Here is a 17709-nt window from a genome sequence, read left to right on the forward strand (position 1 = left end):
AAGACCTCGGACACAGTTTTTCCCGATACGGACCTCCCGTATGGTAAATAACAAATACATATATTTGATGATAGACGAGTCTAAATACAGAACTTCTAATTGAGGTCCTATAGTTCTTTACCTTTTTTCCTTTTGAACTAGTAAAGTATGCTATTGAGCTATTAAGTTATTAAGCTATTGAGCTATTAAGTTATTAAGCTATTGAGCTATTAAGTTATTAAGCTATTGAGCTATTAAGTTATTAAGCTATTGAGCTATTAAGTTATTAAGCTATTGAGCTATTAAGTTATTAAGCTATTGAGCTATTAAGTTATTAAGCTATTGAGCTATTAAGTTATTAAGCTATTGAGCTATTAAGTTATTAAGCTATTGAGCTATTAAGTTATTAAGCTATTGAGCTATTAAGTTATTAAGCTATTGAGCTATTAAGTTATTAAGCTATTGAGCTATTAAGTTATTAAGCTATTGAGCTATTAAGTTATTAAGCTATTGAGCTATTAAGTTATTAAGCTATTGAGCTATTAAGTTATTAAGCTATTGAGCTATTAAGTTATTAAGCTATTGAGCTATTAAGTTATTAAGCTATTGAGCTATTAAGTTATTAAGCTATTGAGCTATTAAGTTATTAAGCTATTGAGCTATTAAGTTATTAAGCTATTGAGCTATTAAGTTATTAAGCTATTGAGTCAGCGAGAAGAGACAGCAGCGAGCATTCATGTTTTGTATTTCCCTTTCTATTGTCTTGATCAGAGTCGTGTAAAATTAAACCGAATGAAGGCCAAAGTCTTAACACGAGCTTCAAAATCACTTGCACTGGTGGAAATCCTCTTCATGATTTAAAATACCAGTTTGGCTACACTCTTCCAAATGGCCTACGCGTGGTACTATACGAAGGAAGTGACCGTAGCTATCATACGGTGTTAGTCAGCGGTATTTCTACGATAGAGGCTGTGATTATCAATGTCAGAGGAGCCAGAAGAGAGTTTAGTTTAAACGTAAAGGTTGGTGGGTCTTTTTTTACAACTTGAGTGATATGCCTTTCAAGATTCCCACGAAGAAACGAAATTATAGATGCCTGGGCTGACATAAATTTGAACCAGTCTAATAATAAAATAAATAAATAATAATAATAAATACGTAAATTAAAGCCCCTTCTTAGGGGCTTTTCAGCCATAATGTAGACTAACTAAGTGCTTAAAAATCCCCACCGGTAGGAGGCAGACCAGTGGGTTATTTACAGAGCGCAGCCGAGGATTTGAACTCGGGGCAACCGAGAACAAATCCAGTGAGTGGTAGGGTGGAGGACTTGAACCCAGGACACCGGATTACAAGTCCAGCACCCTAATCACTCGGCCACGCCGCCTCCTCATCGAACGGCTTTGAAAGGGTTTAGGTTATTTTTAAATTAGAATAAACTCCGTTCCATATATCAGCTGAAGAAATTTTTTGAACTATTGAATATATTTGAAATGTTTACGCTGTTCAGGTTAAATCCACAACATCAACTTGCGAAGACTGGATTGAGAAAATATATGAATACATTGGAAAGGGAAATAAAACTCTTGGAACATGGTTGGTGCTAGAAAGTTTACTTTCAATCAATGGAGGCGTTCAGAGATGTCCTCAGGTTGGTATATTAGTTTCAGCTTAAATTTCTGACGTGTACAGCTAATATTCCCAGAAAAGACAAACTCCAACATCGGACCGATTGATACGTTCTTTTTTTTAGAATTGGTTTTTACTTACCAGTACTATCCTAGCTTGGAAGAAGTCCGAGCCCACCTAAGAGAGTGAACCAAAATCAGTTTCTTTCTCTAAATGATCACATTTCATACTCGCACATTCCTGAGTAAGGTGGTTCTTGCTGGATTTTAGTGTATTAAAAACTCCAAATTATCCCACGGTGTAATTTAGAAAATAAAGAATCGCTGCGACATAAACTCTATTTGTCTTGATTGTACAGCTGGAGGAGATTGTGCTTAATTTGACATCAGACATGACGATGGAAACTGCCCAGGATGTCCTTAGGGTTTCTTTACTTCTTGGCACTCTGTTGGGTGGAATGGAAGATCTCTCTACTTCTGCATTGGTGAGTTTCCCTATGCTTTGTATATCGTAAGTAATTTTAATTTCTAGCAATATCTTTGTTAATTTAAGCTTTTAGCTCGTTTGTTTAGATGGTACAATGAATTGTTAAACTTGAAATAGTAAGTTAATGTCAATAAGGAAAACACGTCGTCAACCAAACATTACCCTTCTAAATAATAAAGTAAGTTCATCTTAAAACTGACGTTTGCAATCCACATTGGCTAGTAAAACCTGTGAGATGACCTTTCGTCTAATTTGAGATAATTCGTTTTCAAAAATTTGTGTTAGAGAGTCTTAAAGCTCATTTGCTGAATCTCCAAAAAATCATAGATGTTATTCCCAGTTAACTCAATGGATAGAGCGCTGGACTGATGTGCGGGAGGTCGAGGGTTCGAGCCCCGGCCGGACCAACACTCAAAGTCTTAAAACAAGTGAGAATATGCTACCTTTCTATATCAAGAAATGATTATTCTCTACAGAAGGCTAAAAGATTAGGAAAAAAGTTATTAGAAAATATTTAAACCAAACGTTTTTGGCTGTTTACCATCATAAGGGTTGAAAATGATGAGGCGTGAGTAGTCCAGTGGTCAGTGCGCTGGACTCTGGGTCAGATGGCCCGGGTTCAAGTCCTGGCTGGGGCTTGACGTTGTGTCCTTAAGCAAGACGCTTCACTCCCATTGCTTCGTCTTCTCGGATAGGACGTAAAGCCGGAGGTCCCGTCTCCTGCACCTATCAATTAGTTAATTTCGGCAGGGGACGTTAAAGAACCCACATCACGAGATTACTGTGATGTGGTCTGGCCTGCTTACTGGAAATGGGGGGAGGGGGCATCTGTAAAATTTCTCCTTTATTAATTGTAAACTGCCTCCTGCAGTCTGGAAAAGTCCCTCGCACAATGTTGTAAAGCGCATTAGAGCATTTACATGGAAATGCGCTATAGAAATCGATCTATATTATATTATTATTATTATTATTATTATTATAAAATGATGATGTAAACAGCCGAAAACGTCTAGTTTAAAAATTTTTTAATAGTTTTTTTTCCTAATCTTTTAGCCTGGTATATAGAATATCTTTTATTAAGCGAACGTTATGGACAAGAAATGGTTAGACACCCTAGTCTTAAAATGATTGAGAAGAATTTGCAACCTTTCTATAACATCAAGAAATGGTTAGATATTCTAGTCTTCTCGGATAGGGACGAATAAACGGAGGTCCCGTCTCTTACAGGGTTAGGGGTAGGAGACGTTAATTTCCCATGCACGAGATTACTGTCCGATGGATGTCCTCCCCTGGGGTGGTTGCTGGGTGGGAATTGGCCCTGAAAAGCTCCCATGGGGAGTGGTCAATTAGTATCTGTATGTATGTATGTATGTTATCAAAAGCCACCTGATGATTTTTCCGTGTTTGATCTGGAGCAATGAGCTCAGAGCTAAGTGTGATATTCAAAAAATTTATTTAGCCTCACTCGAAGAATTATATCCCACCATAAGTGCAAGTTATAAGTCTTCGCCGGTAATATCCAGGGTAAGGGCTTAAAAACTTTCCAGTGCATTTCTCACATTTCTTTTCAGTTAAGAACTACAAATATTTTGAATAACATTGTGGAGAATGTCAGTGATGATATCAGAAGATCTGAATCAAGGCTCAATTCAAGCTTCGCAGCTTTAGTAGAGAACATTCTCTTCAACCTTGGAAAAGCACTTAAAATTGGATCAAAAAAGTCAAATTTTTCACACTACGACAGAACGGTATGGAACAAGGTTTGTTTGATATTAAGTTCCTTTAAAAAATGGTATAAACACATGATTAAGTGAGTAAACAAATTTTAGATGCCTAGGTTTTTAGAGATTTCAAGACAGTAAGAGTGCCGACAGTTTTCTGTAATGAACAATACAACTCATCGACACTGCATGCTAGTCAAGTTTATCAGTCGCTTATTTCTAACAAACATAAATTTCAACGCTGTGAGGTTTTGATACCTCGTATGGTATTATGGTTAAGAATTAGTTACGATTTCTCTTACATCCTCAGAATTTAAACGCCACAAAGACCCTTCTCTCCCTGAAGGATCAGATTATTCGAGTACTACGCCTGTCATTGACAAATGCCATGCCGGGAAATTATACATTACATTCAAAATATTTGAGCATAACAGTTGTGTCTCTTCGTGGAGGTGAAGTGAATAACTTCACAATTGTTGCAGATGGAAGCAGTTTCATAATACCTGATCTGAAACCAAATGGAAAAATCATCTCGTTCCTGGAGGTAGGAGATAAGGTCACTTTTATACGTTGGATTTGTTACGTTAAGGAGGGACAAGGAATAAAACCCAGTAACTGACTTCATTCCCAAAGTCGTGCGAACCCGCAAAGCCAAAGATTTGGAGAACTGAAACACAGAATTTGCTTATCTAATGTTAATTATGTTGATTTATCATTACTTACCCGGCTCTGGGAAGGTAAGTTGTGCACTTAAGCGTTTAGGCGACAAAGAACAGTATCCAAGTTAATAGGCACAAAACAAAACCACGGTATAACCATATGCATTATTACTCCATTATCACCTTGCCCCTTAACTTTCAATCTACTTTTTTTCTTTGGGAGAGTGAGAAGACTTAGGAAGCTTAAAGCCTCATCCCATGGCAGTATTAATAGAGAAGGAGGCTTGGTGGAGCTCATTCATTTATCTTTTGCACCTTTCTCTTGTAGCTGTGGACTACTCCATTCAACCCTTTCACCTGGGACCAAACTAGCGAGAGGGTGACGTCACATGTTGCAGGGCTAGAAGTGAGAGACGATAAAGGAGACATTATAAACATGTCTGATCCCTCACGTGAAATCACCGTCATATTACCCCTTGCCGAGAAAGCTACTCACAATATATCAAAAGGGTCCACCAATTACCGTAAAATGATAATAAATCACATCATCGTTCAGCATGGGCAGTCCTTCGTTAATGTCTCCTTTTTGCCTCAAAGCAGCGACTTGGTCATCTCAAAAGTGAAATTGATTTCAGCCACAAATCAGAATTATTCAGAATGTGAAAACGTTAGGGACAAGTGGACCAAAAGAGGCCGCATACACTGCCACGGTAATGTTGCTGTATCGTTTAGGGCGATCAATCCCGGAAGGTACCGCGTTGATGCTATTTTTAGTATCAAAGAGAGAAAGACGAGGAAAATGACTCAGTCGTCCAGACTGGAACGAGGCAAGGCTACCTGTATCACGATAAAAAAACCACCTGCAGTGAATGAAGTAAAATATATCCGTGTCCAAGTGAGTGAGTCAGCTTGCCTTTTCTGGGAAACAGAAACATCTGCTTGGAAAACTACAGGATGCAGGGTGAGGAAATAAGAATTAGCAATAAATCGCTTTGAAAAATGATGGATAATAAATGCGTTTATCGCTCTATAGATTCTATTACTGTCGACCTACCTGCGATCACGTTGAAAAACTAAGCTAAATGTACCTTTACTTTCAACCTATAATCATATTTCCTACTCTTACTTGCTCATTTCTCTTTATCGATGTTATTTGTAAGAAACCATATTTGATGATATTTTAATTTAGGAAAGGGTGTAGAAGGGTATCTTTTTTGTTTTCTTTTGTTTTTTTCAAGTCAGTAAGTAATGTTTGGAAAAGTGAAGCTATGCAAGTAACAAAATTGCTTGAACAAGTTTATGCAGCGATTGTAACTGTCACTGTGAACATGAAATGATGAAATCAAAGCAATGCTTACCCTCCGTCTTTTTTGTGGCGCCTCGAACCAAGTTTTATTTCATACGTAGCCACACTACTGGCTAGCGATTCGCGAGAAGTCTCATTACCAAACAACACAGCGTGGAGAAAGTTTACTTTGGTGTAATTCACTGTCTTTGTATTTGCATTTTTGATTCAGAAAGGAACACATCTATCGTAAAATTTGCCTTTGCAACCACACTGACTGTAGCTTTCTTTCAAAGGTTGCGGAGGTCATTGGCAATTCACGTTTGAAATGTGCCTGCAACCACTTGACGTCGTTTGGCGGAGCCTACCTGGTGCATCCAAATCACGTCAGTTTTTTCAAAACTTTAAGAGCGCTTCGTTCACCAGATGACAGCGGAAAGTTCCTCGTCCTTGTGATCCTGTTTGCAACTTTTCTTCTCCACCTGGTTGCGATCGTTTTCGCAAGAAGGGAAGACCGAAAAGATAAAGCCAAGGTTAATTGAAATGACGATTTTGACAATTAAAGAACTTGGCAAGATGTTGCTTTATGCAGCTATTTTTACGATTATTCTCTTTAGGATTTATTGGAAAATTATCTAATATGTTTCTCTAAACACGATGTAGTGAGACATAAGTCGCCAAAACAAGTTTGAAGCATGTGCTACTTTTTATTTTTTTAAGCAATTGCTCTTAAGAGATGTCACTAAAAATCAGACAAATTCACTAATCACCGGCAACAGTAAATAAAATCGAATTGGCTCATATTCTAGTATTACGTAGTTCTATAGGTAAAACAAACCAAGACATATGAAGTTTGTTGAAAAATTCTTTTGTTTTCGAGAGAATTGATAATACTCAATTCACGCATAATTAGCTTCATTTGAAGGTCGAATTTAGCCCATTTTTGGAGGCCTCGTTCCTACTTGTAAAAGCAGTGAAAAACTTACTTATTCCACAGACTTTTGCCTCCCCAATGTTTCCACGAAAAGGCGGAATCGCTATTTAAATTTCAAATAAAATAAGAGTTTTCTATCGATTTACTTAGGTGTCTTGTGAAAAGTAGGGTAGCTTCAAAAAATTACTTTTATATGCCGCTAAGTGAAATAAACGTTTTATATTTGAAATATGAGAAGTTGAAATGATAAACTTACAGTTTGTAGAGTTACTTTTCTGGGTTTGTTGTGCTGCCATGCATACGAGGGCTTTAAATTCATGGAAATTTCGCTCTTCCTAAAAATGGGCTAAATTCGACCTTCGAATGAAGCTAATTATGCGTGAATTGAGTTTCATCAATTTTTTCTAAAACAAAAGAATTTTTCAACAATCTACATATGTCTTGGTTTGTTTTACCTATAGGCTTACCTAATACTAGAATAAAAGCCAATTCGATTCATTGACTGTTGCCGGTGAATGTTTGATTTTTCGTGACAACCTCTCTGAGATAAGGATTGTTTTCCTACATGGTAACGGATGGCCCAGCACTAAGAAAAATCACCACACCCCAAATCCCGAGAGTCACTACGACAACTAAATTTACTTTAAACTTCTATTTTAAGGTGCAAGATTCAGAGCCCCCAGTGTTCTATCGAGCATCGGAGTCAGCTAATTGTCGTTACGAGTTGACCGTTAGGACTGGTGTCTGGTTAGGATCCGGTACAACCGCTAGCGTGTCCTTCATACTCTTTGGAGTCGAAGGAAGGAGCAGTACCCTCACCATCCAACAAGACTTCGATGCCGGGTTCCAGCCGAAGTTTGCAAGAGGAACTGAGCACAGGTTCGCTGCCATTTTAGACAAAGACCTTGGTGATATCTACAAACTTCACGTCAGCCATGATAACTCTGGTAATAATCCCTCTTGGTTTTTGGATTACATTAAGATTGTTCATACGGGGACCGACAAAAGTTGGAATTTCTCATTTGACACTTGGTTAAGCTTGGAGGATGAATCTCTATCAAATGAATGTATCCGGAGTCCTTCCAACGCTCAGGCCAGCATAACAGATAGAGACTTGCGTGAAATGTTCTCCGATGGGCATCTCTGGATGTCGATCATAACCAAAATCCCTGGGAGTTGCTTCTCTAGAGTTCAGAGAATCTCATCGTGCCTCTGTTTGCTCTTCTGTACAATGGCTGCCAATGCTATGTTCTATTCCTGGGGTAACCAGCCTTCTCAAACAATTAACCTAGGACCGCTTCGATTCTCAGCGCGACAAGCTATCACGAGCATTCAGAGTATCCTTCTCACCCTGCCGATTCACATAATCATAACATTGTTTAGGAAGGCTTCAGCAAGTCCTCAGAATCGATTTTGGCGATGCTTGCTTTACTTGACGTGGGGCTTACTTTGCCTGGTGACTGCCATGTCAGCGGGTTTGACTGTTTCTTAAAGTCTCATATGGGGAAGCGAAAAAGGCCAAGAGTGGATTTCGTCAGTTTCTGTCTCCTTTTTTCAAGATATCTTTATATTGCAGCCCCTTAAGTGCTTTCTGCTCGCTGGGCTGGCGTCAATGTTTTCAAAGTGCAGAGTTAGAAAGGTATCTTGCAGTCAACAGTCCTCTGGGAAAACTGCAGATCATAATCGAAGCTCAGCATCCACAAAGTCAGGTGAATTGTCGGCATCGAGGAGAAAGAGTGTGGCAATGGCTAGACGTCGCTTGATGAAAAGACAGACCCTCCTTTACATTTTCTTTCTTGTAGTTGTTGGTGTCCTTACGTACGGAAACAGGGACTTTTCAAGATATCTGCTCTTCAAATCTTTGGCGGACCATACGGAAAGATTTGAGGAAGTAAGGAAATGAATTGATTTAAAATAACAACAATTCATGCATCCCTTAAGAAATTTATAACCAACAGCTACCGACAAACTATCTACTGCAATTAGATATAACGCTCGGCATCGTTTATCCTTGTTATTGGCTGTTAAGTAGGGAGATCGGTAAAGATTCTGTTGGCAGGGATGAAAGATACCTTAGTCAGTTCAGAAGAAATTAATATGTTCAGCAATAATTTTACTATGACATAGTATTAGAATGAACTCCCCTCTTATGAACCGATAACCAACAAAGACTTCCGGTATCATTGCATGTACATGAACCTAAAGTAATTAATACGCATGAGAAAATGATATCTTCTGCTTTGAGTTGGAGAACTCGTCTGCATCATTCTTCTGTACTCATTTTTGTAGGTGAAAGATGAAACTTCATTCTGGAACTGGATAAATGAGTCGTTCATCACATATCTTTACTCAAAAAATCAAGAAAGTAGTGAGCTGGCATCGATGGTGATTGGAATGGTGAGAATACGTCAGCTGAGAGTGAAAAAAGGTATACCTACTTAGACTTTTTGTCATTACTGAGTGCATGGACAAATAGTAACGCTGAGTTCTAATTTTCTTCTTAGTTCCATGCCCAAACTGGTGGCAGCACACCTGCTTGGAGTCCTACTCTCGCAAAAATGAATACAGAGAACCTTTTTATCCGAAAAAGGCCGGAACTTCGCCGCTCCAGTTTAATCAGTGTCCAATTCCATGGATGTACAAAACAGGAAAGGAACTTGGATCTTCTTCAAAATGGGGCCGCCATGCTTGGTATGGTGGCGGTGGGTATTTAGCAGAGCTGGGCTACGAAGAAGAAACTGCCCGTGCGATAACAAATCTACTGCAATCAGAAAGTTGGATCGATCGTCAAACAAGAGCCATCGTCTTAGAGTTTTCGCTCTTAAATTCGAGGACCAACATTTTGGCTGTCTCGTCTTTCTTTGTCGAATTTCTCCCGACAGGCCAGGCAACGGTTAAAAGAAGCATCGATACCATCTCGTTATACAACACAGAACCCGTCCTACAGATTTTTCAAGGGATGTGCTTCGTGTTCTTTACAGCCATGGTTCTCTTCATGATCGGCGAAGCAATAGCTCAGATAGTTAGAAGGAGGTGGCGATACTTTTGCTCTTTTTGGTGTTTGCTTGATCTTGGTCATTTCGCAACAACCATTCTACTCGCTGTATCAAGCTTCATGAAGTCTTATCTCATGACTATGATTGTGCTTAGGCTGAATGAAAACATATTTGCACGTACAAACTTTGAAACACCTCTCCTATGCGCAGAAGTTGAAAACAGTCTCCTCGCCATTCTCACTTTCCTAACAACGTTCAAGCTACTAAAACTTACCTATTTTAATTTCTATACGCGGTTGTTCTCTTGTGCTCTTCGGATCTGGATGCACGACCTTCCCTCGTTCTGTCTAGTCTTATCGATCATATTTCTTGCATTTTTGCACACGGGCATTTTAGTTTTCGGTCCATCCATTGGCAGGTACTCGAGCTTTTGGCGAGCCTTCGCTTTTCAGCTAGAGATAACTCTTGGCAAAGTGAAGGCTCGGCCCATTAAGGAACTGGCTGAAGGTGTCCCAATTTTCGGACACGTTTTTGTAGTTTCGCTTCTTTTTAGCATTACCATAGTTTTAATGAACTTTTTTGTTTCCACCTTAAATGAGGCCCTCGCTGAAGCTAAGATTGCGGAGATAGATAAGGAAGCTGAACAGGTGGTGACTGATGGGCAGCCTGTGAACATAACTGTTGGAAAGGCTGATGGAACTAACGTTTTATTAGAGAATAAAGATAACGGGAGGAAAGCAGAAATAATCAGAAAAGGAGAGAGAACCGAAAGAGGGAGTCGCGCGATATTATTTGATAAAATTAGCAAGTGTCTCAAAAGCAAGGCTTTCGTTGATGAAATCAGTCAGCAGCTGAAGACCATTGATACCCTTCAGCTGCCCATACTCCGTTTAAAGGTAGATAAGGTTTGCAGACGTATTGAAAATGCCATTGCTGATGAAATCGATACTAGAGAGTCATCGACAGGCAATCAAAAGGGGAAAAGGAGGGTACATTTTGGAAACAGCGTTACAATACCGTTTACGCAGCACCGTTATCTCTTTCCACATCAGGAGGAACTCTGAGGAAACAATTTTTAGATACTTCGAAATCGTTTTGTCTTAGGGATTTATTGCGTCATTTTTCGTTCATGTCGCCTATTGCGTGAGCTTTTTCAAATGCGTTTACATGGTTGAGATGAAGCACTGCGAACATTTTATTTGGCACTATTCTGATAAGGACTAAATAGAAGCGTAATTGGCTTTGATATTCCATTAACTCGTAAGCTACTTTAGATAGACAATCTGCCTGTAAATACGCGGGAAATTATTAAATAGAGTAAGCTTGGATAACACAAACAGTGTGGGAAAATTTAAGCTTTGGGGATTCCCCTCTTCAATTTTTATAAATACTTAATAATTTGTCCTGAGTATTCTGAAGCAGACTCCACCTCAACTGAGAAACATCATTTAGCCGAGAAGTAAAGATTACCTGCTCTGGTGAAAGTTTAGTGAGATGAGATCGAAGAAAGGAATTCCATTGCTTACTTTCCGTATTATATTTCTAGGATGTTGTGAGTAAATCACATCACAGTAAGATCATGGCTCATGTATTACTGGGTCTGGGAATTTTGATAAGTTTCAAAACTGAGTAATCTGTGATGGATTTAGCAACAAACTATAGCTGAACTCAAGAAAACACGAAGAATAAGGATCCATGACAGAAATGGAAAATTAATGGATTATTTCCCAGAAAGCGTAGCGTAGGATGAGTGTAACTCATATTATTTAAAAGTTGCTGAATGAGGCATGATGTTTCCAAGTTAACATTAATTAGTAGCTAAGAACATTTACGATAGGTTAGTCCACCAAATTGAAACTGTAAATATGTTTCTGTGTTATCTTGGATCAGCGAAGAAAAGAATTCTGATTTTACAATCACTATTTGGCAGTATTTGGTATTTCTTTGCGGAGATGGAGCGCAACTTTGCCTTATCATCACCAATTTGTAGAAAGGTTGACGAGAAGTCCTGATAAGTGATATATTTAAGTCCAATCTGCGGTTTGTATGGAAGTTATCTAACGTTTAAGCCCAGTAATTTGTTGTATGTCAATTTGGTAAGGTTTGGTAAGGTTTGGTAAGGTTTGGTAAGGTTTGGTAAGGTTTGGTAAGGTTTGGTAAGGTTTGGTAAGGTTTGGTAAGGTTTGGTAAGGTTTGGTAAGGTTTGGTAAGGTTTGGTAAGGTTTGGTAAGGTTTGGTAAGGTTTGGTAAGGTTTGGTAAGGTTTGGTAAGGTTTGATAAGGTTTGGTAAGGTTTGGTAAGGTTTGGTAAGGTTTGGTAAGGTTTGGTAGTATTTTGAAACCCAAAACAAACAGTAAACCTTGACGATTGTAAATAGTTTTTTCTCCTTGGGAATGTCTTTCTCCTCGTTCTAATTTTTAAACTTGATTATCAAGGTAATCAAGCACGATTTGCTTTTTTCGGTGCTTGATATTCAGAATAAAGTGCCGCTACAGTCGTTCTAAAGTTCTGAGGAAGAAATTCGTTGATTAATCATTTGACTGTAATTAACTATTTGACAGCAGTATACTGTTTGTAAATCAGGGCAATAAAGAGATAAATAAATCATATATAGAATACAGCGAACCATTTAATAAACCTTTATACTAGGTTTGATTATATAGTAACAAGTCTATTAAGAGTAAAGACGCTGCGTCTTAGGGATTTATTTTGACCTTCTCTCAAAGTAGAATTCACAATTTTTATTTTAATTTTCCGAAAGTAAACTGTACCAAAAAAATTGAAAAAAAGGACTCTGAGCTTCTAACTTTCCACTCCAGAGTTGAATAAACTATGATAGAAGATTCTGAAATCTACCTATTTAATGATACTTGATACTCGATCAACGAACACTTTGGTTAAATTAAGGCTTCAATAGAGACATCAGAAATTGTTGTGGATCTTAGTCGTCCATAAGGAACAGTAATAAAGAAGTTTGCCCTTGGTTAGATCACTGAGATTAATGTTATTGGAAACAACTTTCGAAAAGTATTGATCAAAGAGAAAACTGCGGTAGAGAAGGAAAGAAAATTTTATCGAGAAGGAGAGAACTAGATATTAGCAAAGTTGGATTAGACAAAGAAATGATTTAGGAGAGAAATTAGCGGAGGATAGAGAGTTAGTAGAAAGCGGAGTTATCTAAAGAGACTAGTATAGAGCGAGTTAGAGTGGAAATTAGATTGGGAATATCGGCAATGCAGCATATTAGAAATAAGTTTGTGAGCAGGTTAATGTCAGTTAGTTATGATCAGATAGTTACCTTGTTGTAATGTTTATTTTTAGACTGATTACATTGACTAACCATCGTAATAGGTGAGACAGGTAACGAATCATACTCACGGAGAAAAAGGGCGAGAGGGTTAACTTAGTTCGTTATGTTACGTTCAAAGATATTGGCGGGTGTCTTTATCACAAATATATAACAAATTAGTAAGTCGAGTAGTTAAATGGTCAGTTGGTCAGTAGGTTAGTTGCTCAGCCAGGTAGTTGGCCCGTTAATTAGCTTGGCAGTTAATTGGTTAGTTAGTTTTTTAGTCAGTTGGGTTATTACTCAGTCAGTTAGTAAATCAGTTAGTCGGTTATCCTGTTAGTTAGTTGGTAAGTTGATTAGTTGGTTGGATAACAAGTTAGTAAATTTGTAAGTTAATTAGTTAATACCTAAATTAGTTGGTTATTTTGTCAATTGGTAAATTGTTAATAAGAGAATAATTGATAAAGAAGGGACACGCGCAGAACAGAACATATTTCCCAGGCACCGTTCAAGCTATCAGTATGTTAGATAAAGTTATACTGCTGATCTTAGTGAGCCAGTGTGTTAGTTAAATAAGAAAGTTAGCGAGCCGGTTATGTTATGTTTACCTAGGATAATATATAGGAAAACAGAGAAAGATGCTGCTTCGTTGTGTTATTAGTCGTTAGTACATTAGTATGTATTAGTATATATTAGTATGTTAGTTGTGCAGTTAGTCAATTAGTTAGTTCATAAATTTAAGAGTGAGTCAATAAGTATGTGAGTTAGTATAATGAGTCCAATTAAAACAATGGTTAGCTAATGATTGATATCATAATATTACATTTTGCGGATCGGTTTGATCTGTTTAAATCATTGCGTTTGAAACGTGTGAATTAGGCATAAGCTGAAGAGAGTGCTGTGACTTAGTCGCAGGCATGGAAAAAAGTGAACTGAATTGTTGCTGAATACTATCTGATTTGATACAATAGTCCGTGTAAACTAAAAAAGGTAGTAGTAACAATGACTCATCTGCTTGAATAAAGCCGTGATTTTTCTTAGGAAAAATGATATCAGAGAAATTATCTAAAGACCCGTTGATGTTACAAATTGCCTTATGCAAAAATCAGAATGTTAATCAGAATCACATCTTCCTTAGTAGTGGGTTATGGGTGAAAGTGCTGCTTGGGCAGTTATACTGTGTAAGTATATAACTTTTGAATAAACTATTCGTTCCATTACTACTGAAATTACGGCAACTCTTGGGTCATTTCCATGCACTGCCTTCTCGGATGTCTGTTTTATCTTTACGTCATGATGTGATTAGTTAATCCTAGGGTTGGCTTTATCAGGAGATATTTTGGTATATCTTAGAAGGATCTTGATTTCAGTCATCGTGTGGAACGGCTGGTTTGGTGGAGTTTAGTGAAGGTGGATTGTTCATAAATAATGCTCTCCAAAATCTGCGGTCTTCCCAGATTCAATGATTTCAAGGCTCGTTCCCAGACAGTCAAAGAGGGGCTTTAGTGTAATTACCCCACTGAAGTTCAGCAAATCTGAAATATAAGATATAAATAAAACGTAAAAATTGCTGCCACGTGATTTTGTGAAGACACAGCGCTCAAAAAGTGCAATTCAAGTTCCAAATTAGAGCAGTTTTCAATTGAGTCCTCGATATTTTAAAATCTAGTATTCATTAGCTTCCCATGAAAACGAGTGATAATAGCCGTCAAGTATTTTATCTCTTTAAACTAGCTCGCAGTTTGACAACTAGGAAGCCTTACAGACGATGCGATCTGTTTGATAAATCCTGATCCGTGCTAATCACAATCCATTAAGCCACGCGCAAGGATAACAAAAGTTTTTGGTTGATGGCAAATTGAAGGTTATTTTGCGAGAAAAACTTAAAAATTTTTTTCACACAGCAAAATTGCTAATTTTACATAGAAATTAATTTTCTCTATAAAATGAATTTTTTCCAGCAACTGTAGTTCTTTCATTACTTAAGACAGTGTGGTGTGCTCAGAGCATAAAATATTAAAAGGGTCTTGGCTTCCAAGGAGGACAGGCATATTTCAATGAATGATGATAGATGATGAGTTTTTCTCAACTTTTCTTGGCCCACACGCCGAGCACGGCACTTCTCGCAGCAGGACCTTTTCAATTAGAATCATGCCACTAATTTAAGCAAATACGCTTAGAAAGCTTAAAAAATATGTCACAGAATAAGGGTGTAGAGACATTAGACAGAACACGAAACTTTTATCACCATTTCCATTTGACAGATTGCCTCGTACAGGAGCAGTTTTCATTCATTCAGTTAAAGAGACAACTAACGTCAGATAGATCACGCAGGGATTTCTTGTTTTGAATAGTTTTCCTTACGCTTAAAAAACGTCGCGTGTGGCGTGTGTATAACTTAAGCAGGTCGCTTTGGAACTCAGTCATCCGTTACTTGAAAACAACTCGCAAAAGTTTTCTAAATATCACTTAAAGGCTCCGAATCATACACTTCTTAAACGAAATATTGAAGGCAACCTTGGGGTCGCCCTTCATGCAAGCCAAGTTTGATTTTTCTTCACTTTCTAAGATTTCGTGAGGGTACAACAATTTTCAAGACCGCAAGTGTTAACAATGGTCTATTCTTCTCTCAACCAGCGTGTATGAATGAAACTCACTGTCAAGTTGAATTTTAAATTGTTTTCGGTTAATCTCGAAGAATGTCATAGAAAATTAAAAACTCCGACTAACAACCTCTTAGTGGGTTCCCGTTATTTAATTGAGAAATTCCGATCGCTGTGATCTCAACTTTGTAATCAAAATCGCAAATGTTTTTTCCTCGTTCCAGCTAACACTTGCTGTTTGCCTGTAAGGATATTTCATAGATGTTTTTATTATCTTGTCGACAAAGACAAAAGCTAATTTTTATATTTTAAAACTTGATTTTCTAAAAGCCAGACTACCCAACTTTTGGTCGTTCGATTGCGTCTCATAGAAGTATTTTGAACTTGTAAAACTTTCCCAGTTTTTGGCGACATATTTCGGTAAATTTAGTATTTTGATAAGGAAGGAAGAGATACGAAATCGTCCCACAAACCTTATTAGTTGAACTAGATTTCATCTGCATAAATATTTTAGCTGTTTCGCTCAAAGTAAAGATAAGTTTCTTGCTGTGATTTAATTTTCGCAAAGCTCATCGACATGTTCAATTACTGTGTCTGTAGTTACTGTCCTTGATTTTGCTTTAAAATAAAAAAAAAAGGTTATATTCGTGTGGGTTTGATAACAAATTTCACATTTCGGTAATAAAATTTGCAAATTTATCATTCTGTGTGGTGTAAACCTCCTCCCAAACACAGCTGTATCTGCGAAGTGTGTGTCAACACTGAATACGGATAGAAAGTGTGAAATCACGTCAACTACAAGCTCACTTACCATAGATTCTGTCATCTTTCCCTTGCGTGAGGTTAGTAAGTGCTAGTTGGCGCATCTGCCCGTGTGAGCCAATGCGTGAGATTAGCAGGATAAGAAAGCTTGCAGCGAACGTGAATGTAGCATGTGTGGAAAGGACCGACTTCACCTGTTGTATTCCGTATAAACAGGACGAGGTAATACCCTGTTGTTTCATTGGCTAACTCTTGTCACGCCCTTGATGCCTGCGATTGTTTCGAGTCAGCGGCGTTCACATTGTGTAAGTATTGATTACAAACAGAAAGTGAAATATTGATGAGGCTTACAAAACAAACTTGTCTAGAAACTTTGCGTTGTCTTATTGCGTTTCTTTTCAGTTCCAAATTTTTTTGAGGAGAAGTCATGTCTATATACAGAACTAAGCATTTGATTAATTCGAGCATTAAGATTATTGAGCCCAAATGACAAGTGTGTACGTTAGGTATATCAGAAGATAAGATCTTAAGATAAAACTCATTTGATAAGGGTGTGATACTCTATAACATGTAAGCAAACAGAGAATGAACAGGACTTTAGATAACAGCGAATTACGACGAAATTGTCGTCATTTGTAGTTCAAAGAAGTTTGTTCCACAGGAAATAATACCGTGATGAATCTCCATCTCTCTTGTTATTATGAGTGGAGGCAAACGAGGATTAGGGCACGAACAATCAAAGTCAATTCACTTTACCACTTTCTATTCAGGAACAAGTATCTGTTATACAGATTGGTGAACACCTGCCGTTTTTGCCTCCAATGAAAGAAATCTTTGTGAAAAGCAGGAATGCAAAATTAGTCGTGCTGTGTATTCCATGGTTTTCATTCAAACGCGTTGACTTCGCAATACCGTTACCAAATATATATCAAGCACAACGAATAAATCGTCAAGTGTAAAATGCAACTTGTGCATGATTCTGTAGATACATGCTACGCATTTACCAACATTAGAGTTGCAAATTTTGCAAGTCTGACTTAGCGTGCTGTTTTCCGCGGTTTGTGGCTAATTCGAAATTATCTCTACGACATTGTGTTTACTAGAAGACACGAAAATGGAAGTGATGGTTAGAAAACTTTGTCTGAAGTACACTCAAAATAATCAGATAAAGCCCGAAGATAAGGAATTTTTTAGTCGAGTTTCTAAAATATCTCGGGGTTGGATACTTTTGATGTAGTGAAAAGCTCGTCGTGATTTATCTTAAAAAAAAAACATTACTAGCGACCTACTTATCCAATTAGAGCAGAGAATGATATCACAATTGCGTCTTGTTTGTCGGCATTTTTTGCCCGGCATAGCGGTAAACATG

At 37.7% G+C, this 17709-nt stretch overlaps 2 protein-coding genes and 1 long non-coding RNA gene across 7 annotated transcripts; 2 read left to right on the forward strand and 1 right to left on the reverse strand.

The window, feature by feature from the left end:
* The first annotated feature begins 555 nt into the window (after positions 1-555).
* On the forward strand, positions 556-8337 carry LOC148735264 (uncharacterized). 3 transcript variants are annotated; one of them, XM_088754108.1, is made up of 8 exons: positions 556-1001; positions 1487-1627; positions 1964-2089; positions 3663-3851; positions 4123-4356; positions 4800-5432; positions 6053-6289; positions 7352-8337. In XM_088754108.1, exons 3-8 carry the CDS (start codon positions 1997-1999, stop codon positions 8180-8182), a joined length of 2217 nt encoding a protein of 738 aa, XP_088610234.1. In that variant the 5' UTR covers positions 556-1001; positions 1487-1627; positions 1964-1996; the 3' UTR covers positions 8183-8337. The 3 variants fall into 3 exon arrangements, with proteins under 3 accessions (XP_088610234.1, XP_088610235.1, XP_088610236.1); XM_088754109.1 differs by having other exon boundaries at positions 3663-3839; XM_088754110.1 differs by lacking the exons at positions 556-1001; positions 1487-1627 and adding an exon at positions 2419-2519 and having other exon boundaries at positions 1961-2089.
* On the forward strand, positions 8184-12304 carry LOC148735265 (polycystin-2-like). Of its 3 annotated transcripts, none has more exons than XR_015998971.1 (4): positions 8184-8581; positions 8980-9118; positions 9195-11787; positions 11968-12304. XR_015998971.1 is itself a non-coding variant. In XM_088754111.1 (3 exons), exons 1-3 carry the CDS (start codon positions 8303-8305, stop codon positions 10748-10750), a joined length of 1974 nt encoding a protein of 657 aa, XP_088610237.1. In that variant the 5' UTR covers positions 8184-8302; the 3' UTR covers positions 10751-12304. The 3 variants fall into 3 exon arrangements, 1 of the variants encoding a protein (XP_088610237.1); XR_015998972.1 differs by having other exon boundaries at positions 12008-12304; XM_088754111.1 differs by having other exon boundaries at positions 9195-12304.
* Positions 12296-17509, reverse strand: LOC148735266 (uncharacterized). Its single transcript, XR_015998973.1, has 2 exons — positions 16390-17509; positions 12296-14510 (listed from the first exon to the last, which is right to left on the reverse strand). It is a non-coding gene; the product is annotated as an uncharacterized LOC148735266 (long non-coding RNA).
* Between the last annotated feature and the right edge of the window lie 200 nt (positions 17510-17709).

Source organism: Stylophora pistillata, chromosome 3, assembly GCF_964205215.1.
Source record: "Stylophora pistillata chromosome 3, jaStyPist1.2, whole genome shotgun sequence".
Lineage (NCBI taxonomy): Eukaryota > Metazoa > Cnidaria > Anthozoa > Scleractinia > Pocilloporidae > Stylophora > Stylophora pistillata.

Bases quoted from the DNA above. Each gene is read 5' to 3' on its own strand.
- LOC148735264 (XM_088754108.1), top strand. From the start codon at position 1,997: ATGACGATGGAAACTGCCCAGGATGTCCTTAGGGTTTCTTTACTTCTT. The intron at 4,357-4,799 runs GTAGGAGATAAG...TTTCTCTTGTAG, and splicing joins AAATCATCTCGTTCCTGGAG to CTGTGGACTACTCCATTCAA. The intron at 5,433-6,052 runs GTGAGGAAATAA...TTTCTTTCAAAG, and splicing joins GGAAAACTACAGGATGCAGG to GTTGCGGAGGTCATTGGCAA.
- LOC148735265 (XM_088754111.1), top strand. From the start codon at position 8,303: ATGTTTTCAAAGTGCAGAGTTAGAAAGGTATCTTGCAGTCAACAGTCC. The intron at 8,582-8,979 runs GTAAGGAAATGA...TCATTTTTGTAG, and splicing joins ATACGGAAAGATTTGAGGAA to GTGAAAGATGAAACTTCATT. The intron at 9,119-9,194 runs GTATACCTACTT...TTTTCTTCTTAG, and splicing joins TCAGCTGAGAGTGAAAAAAG to TTCCATGCCCAAACTGGTGG.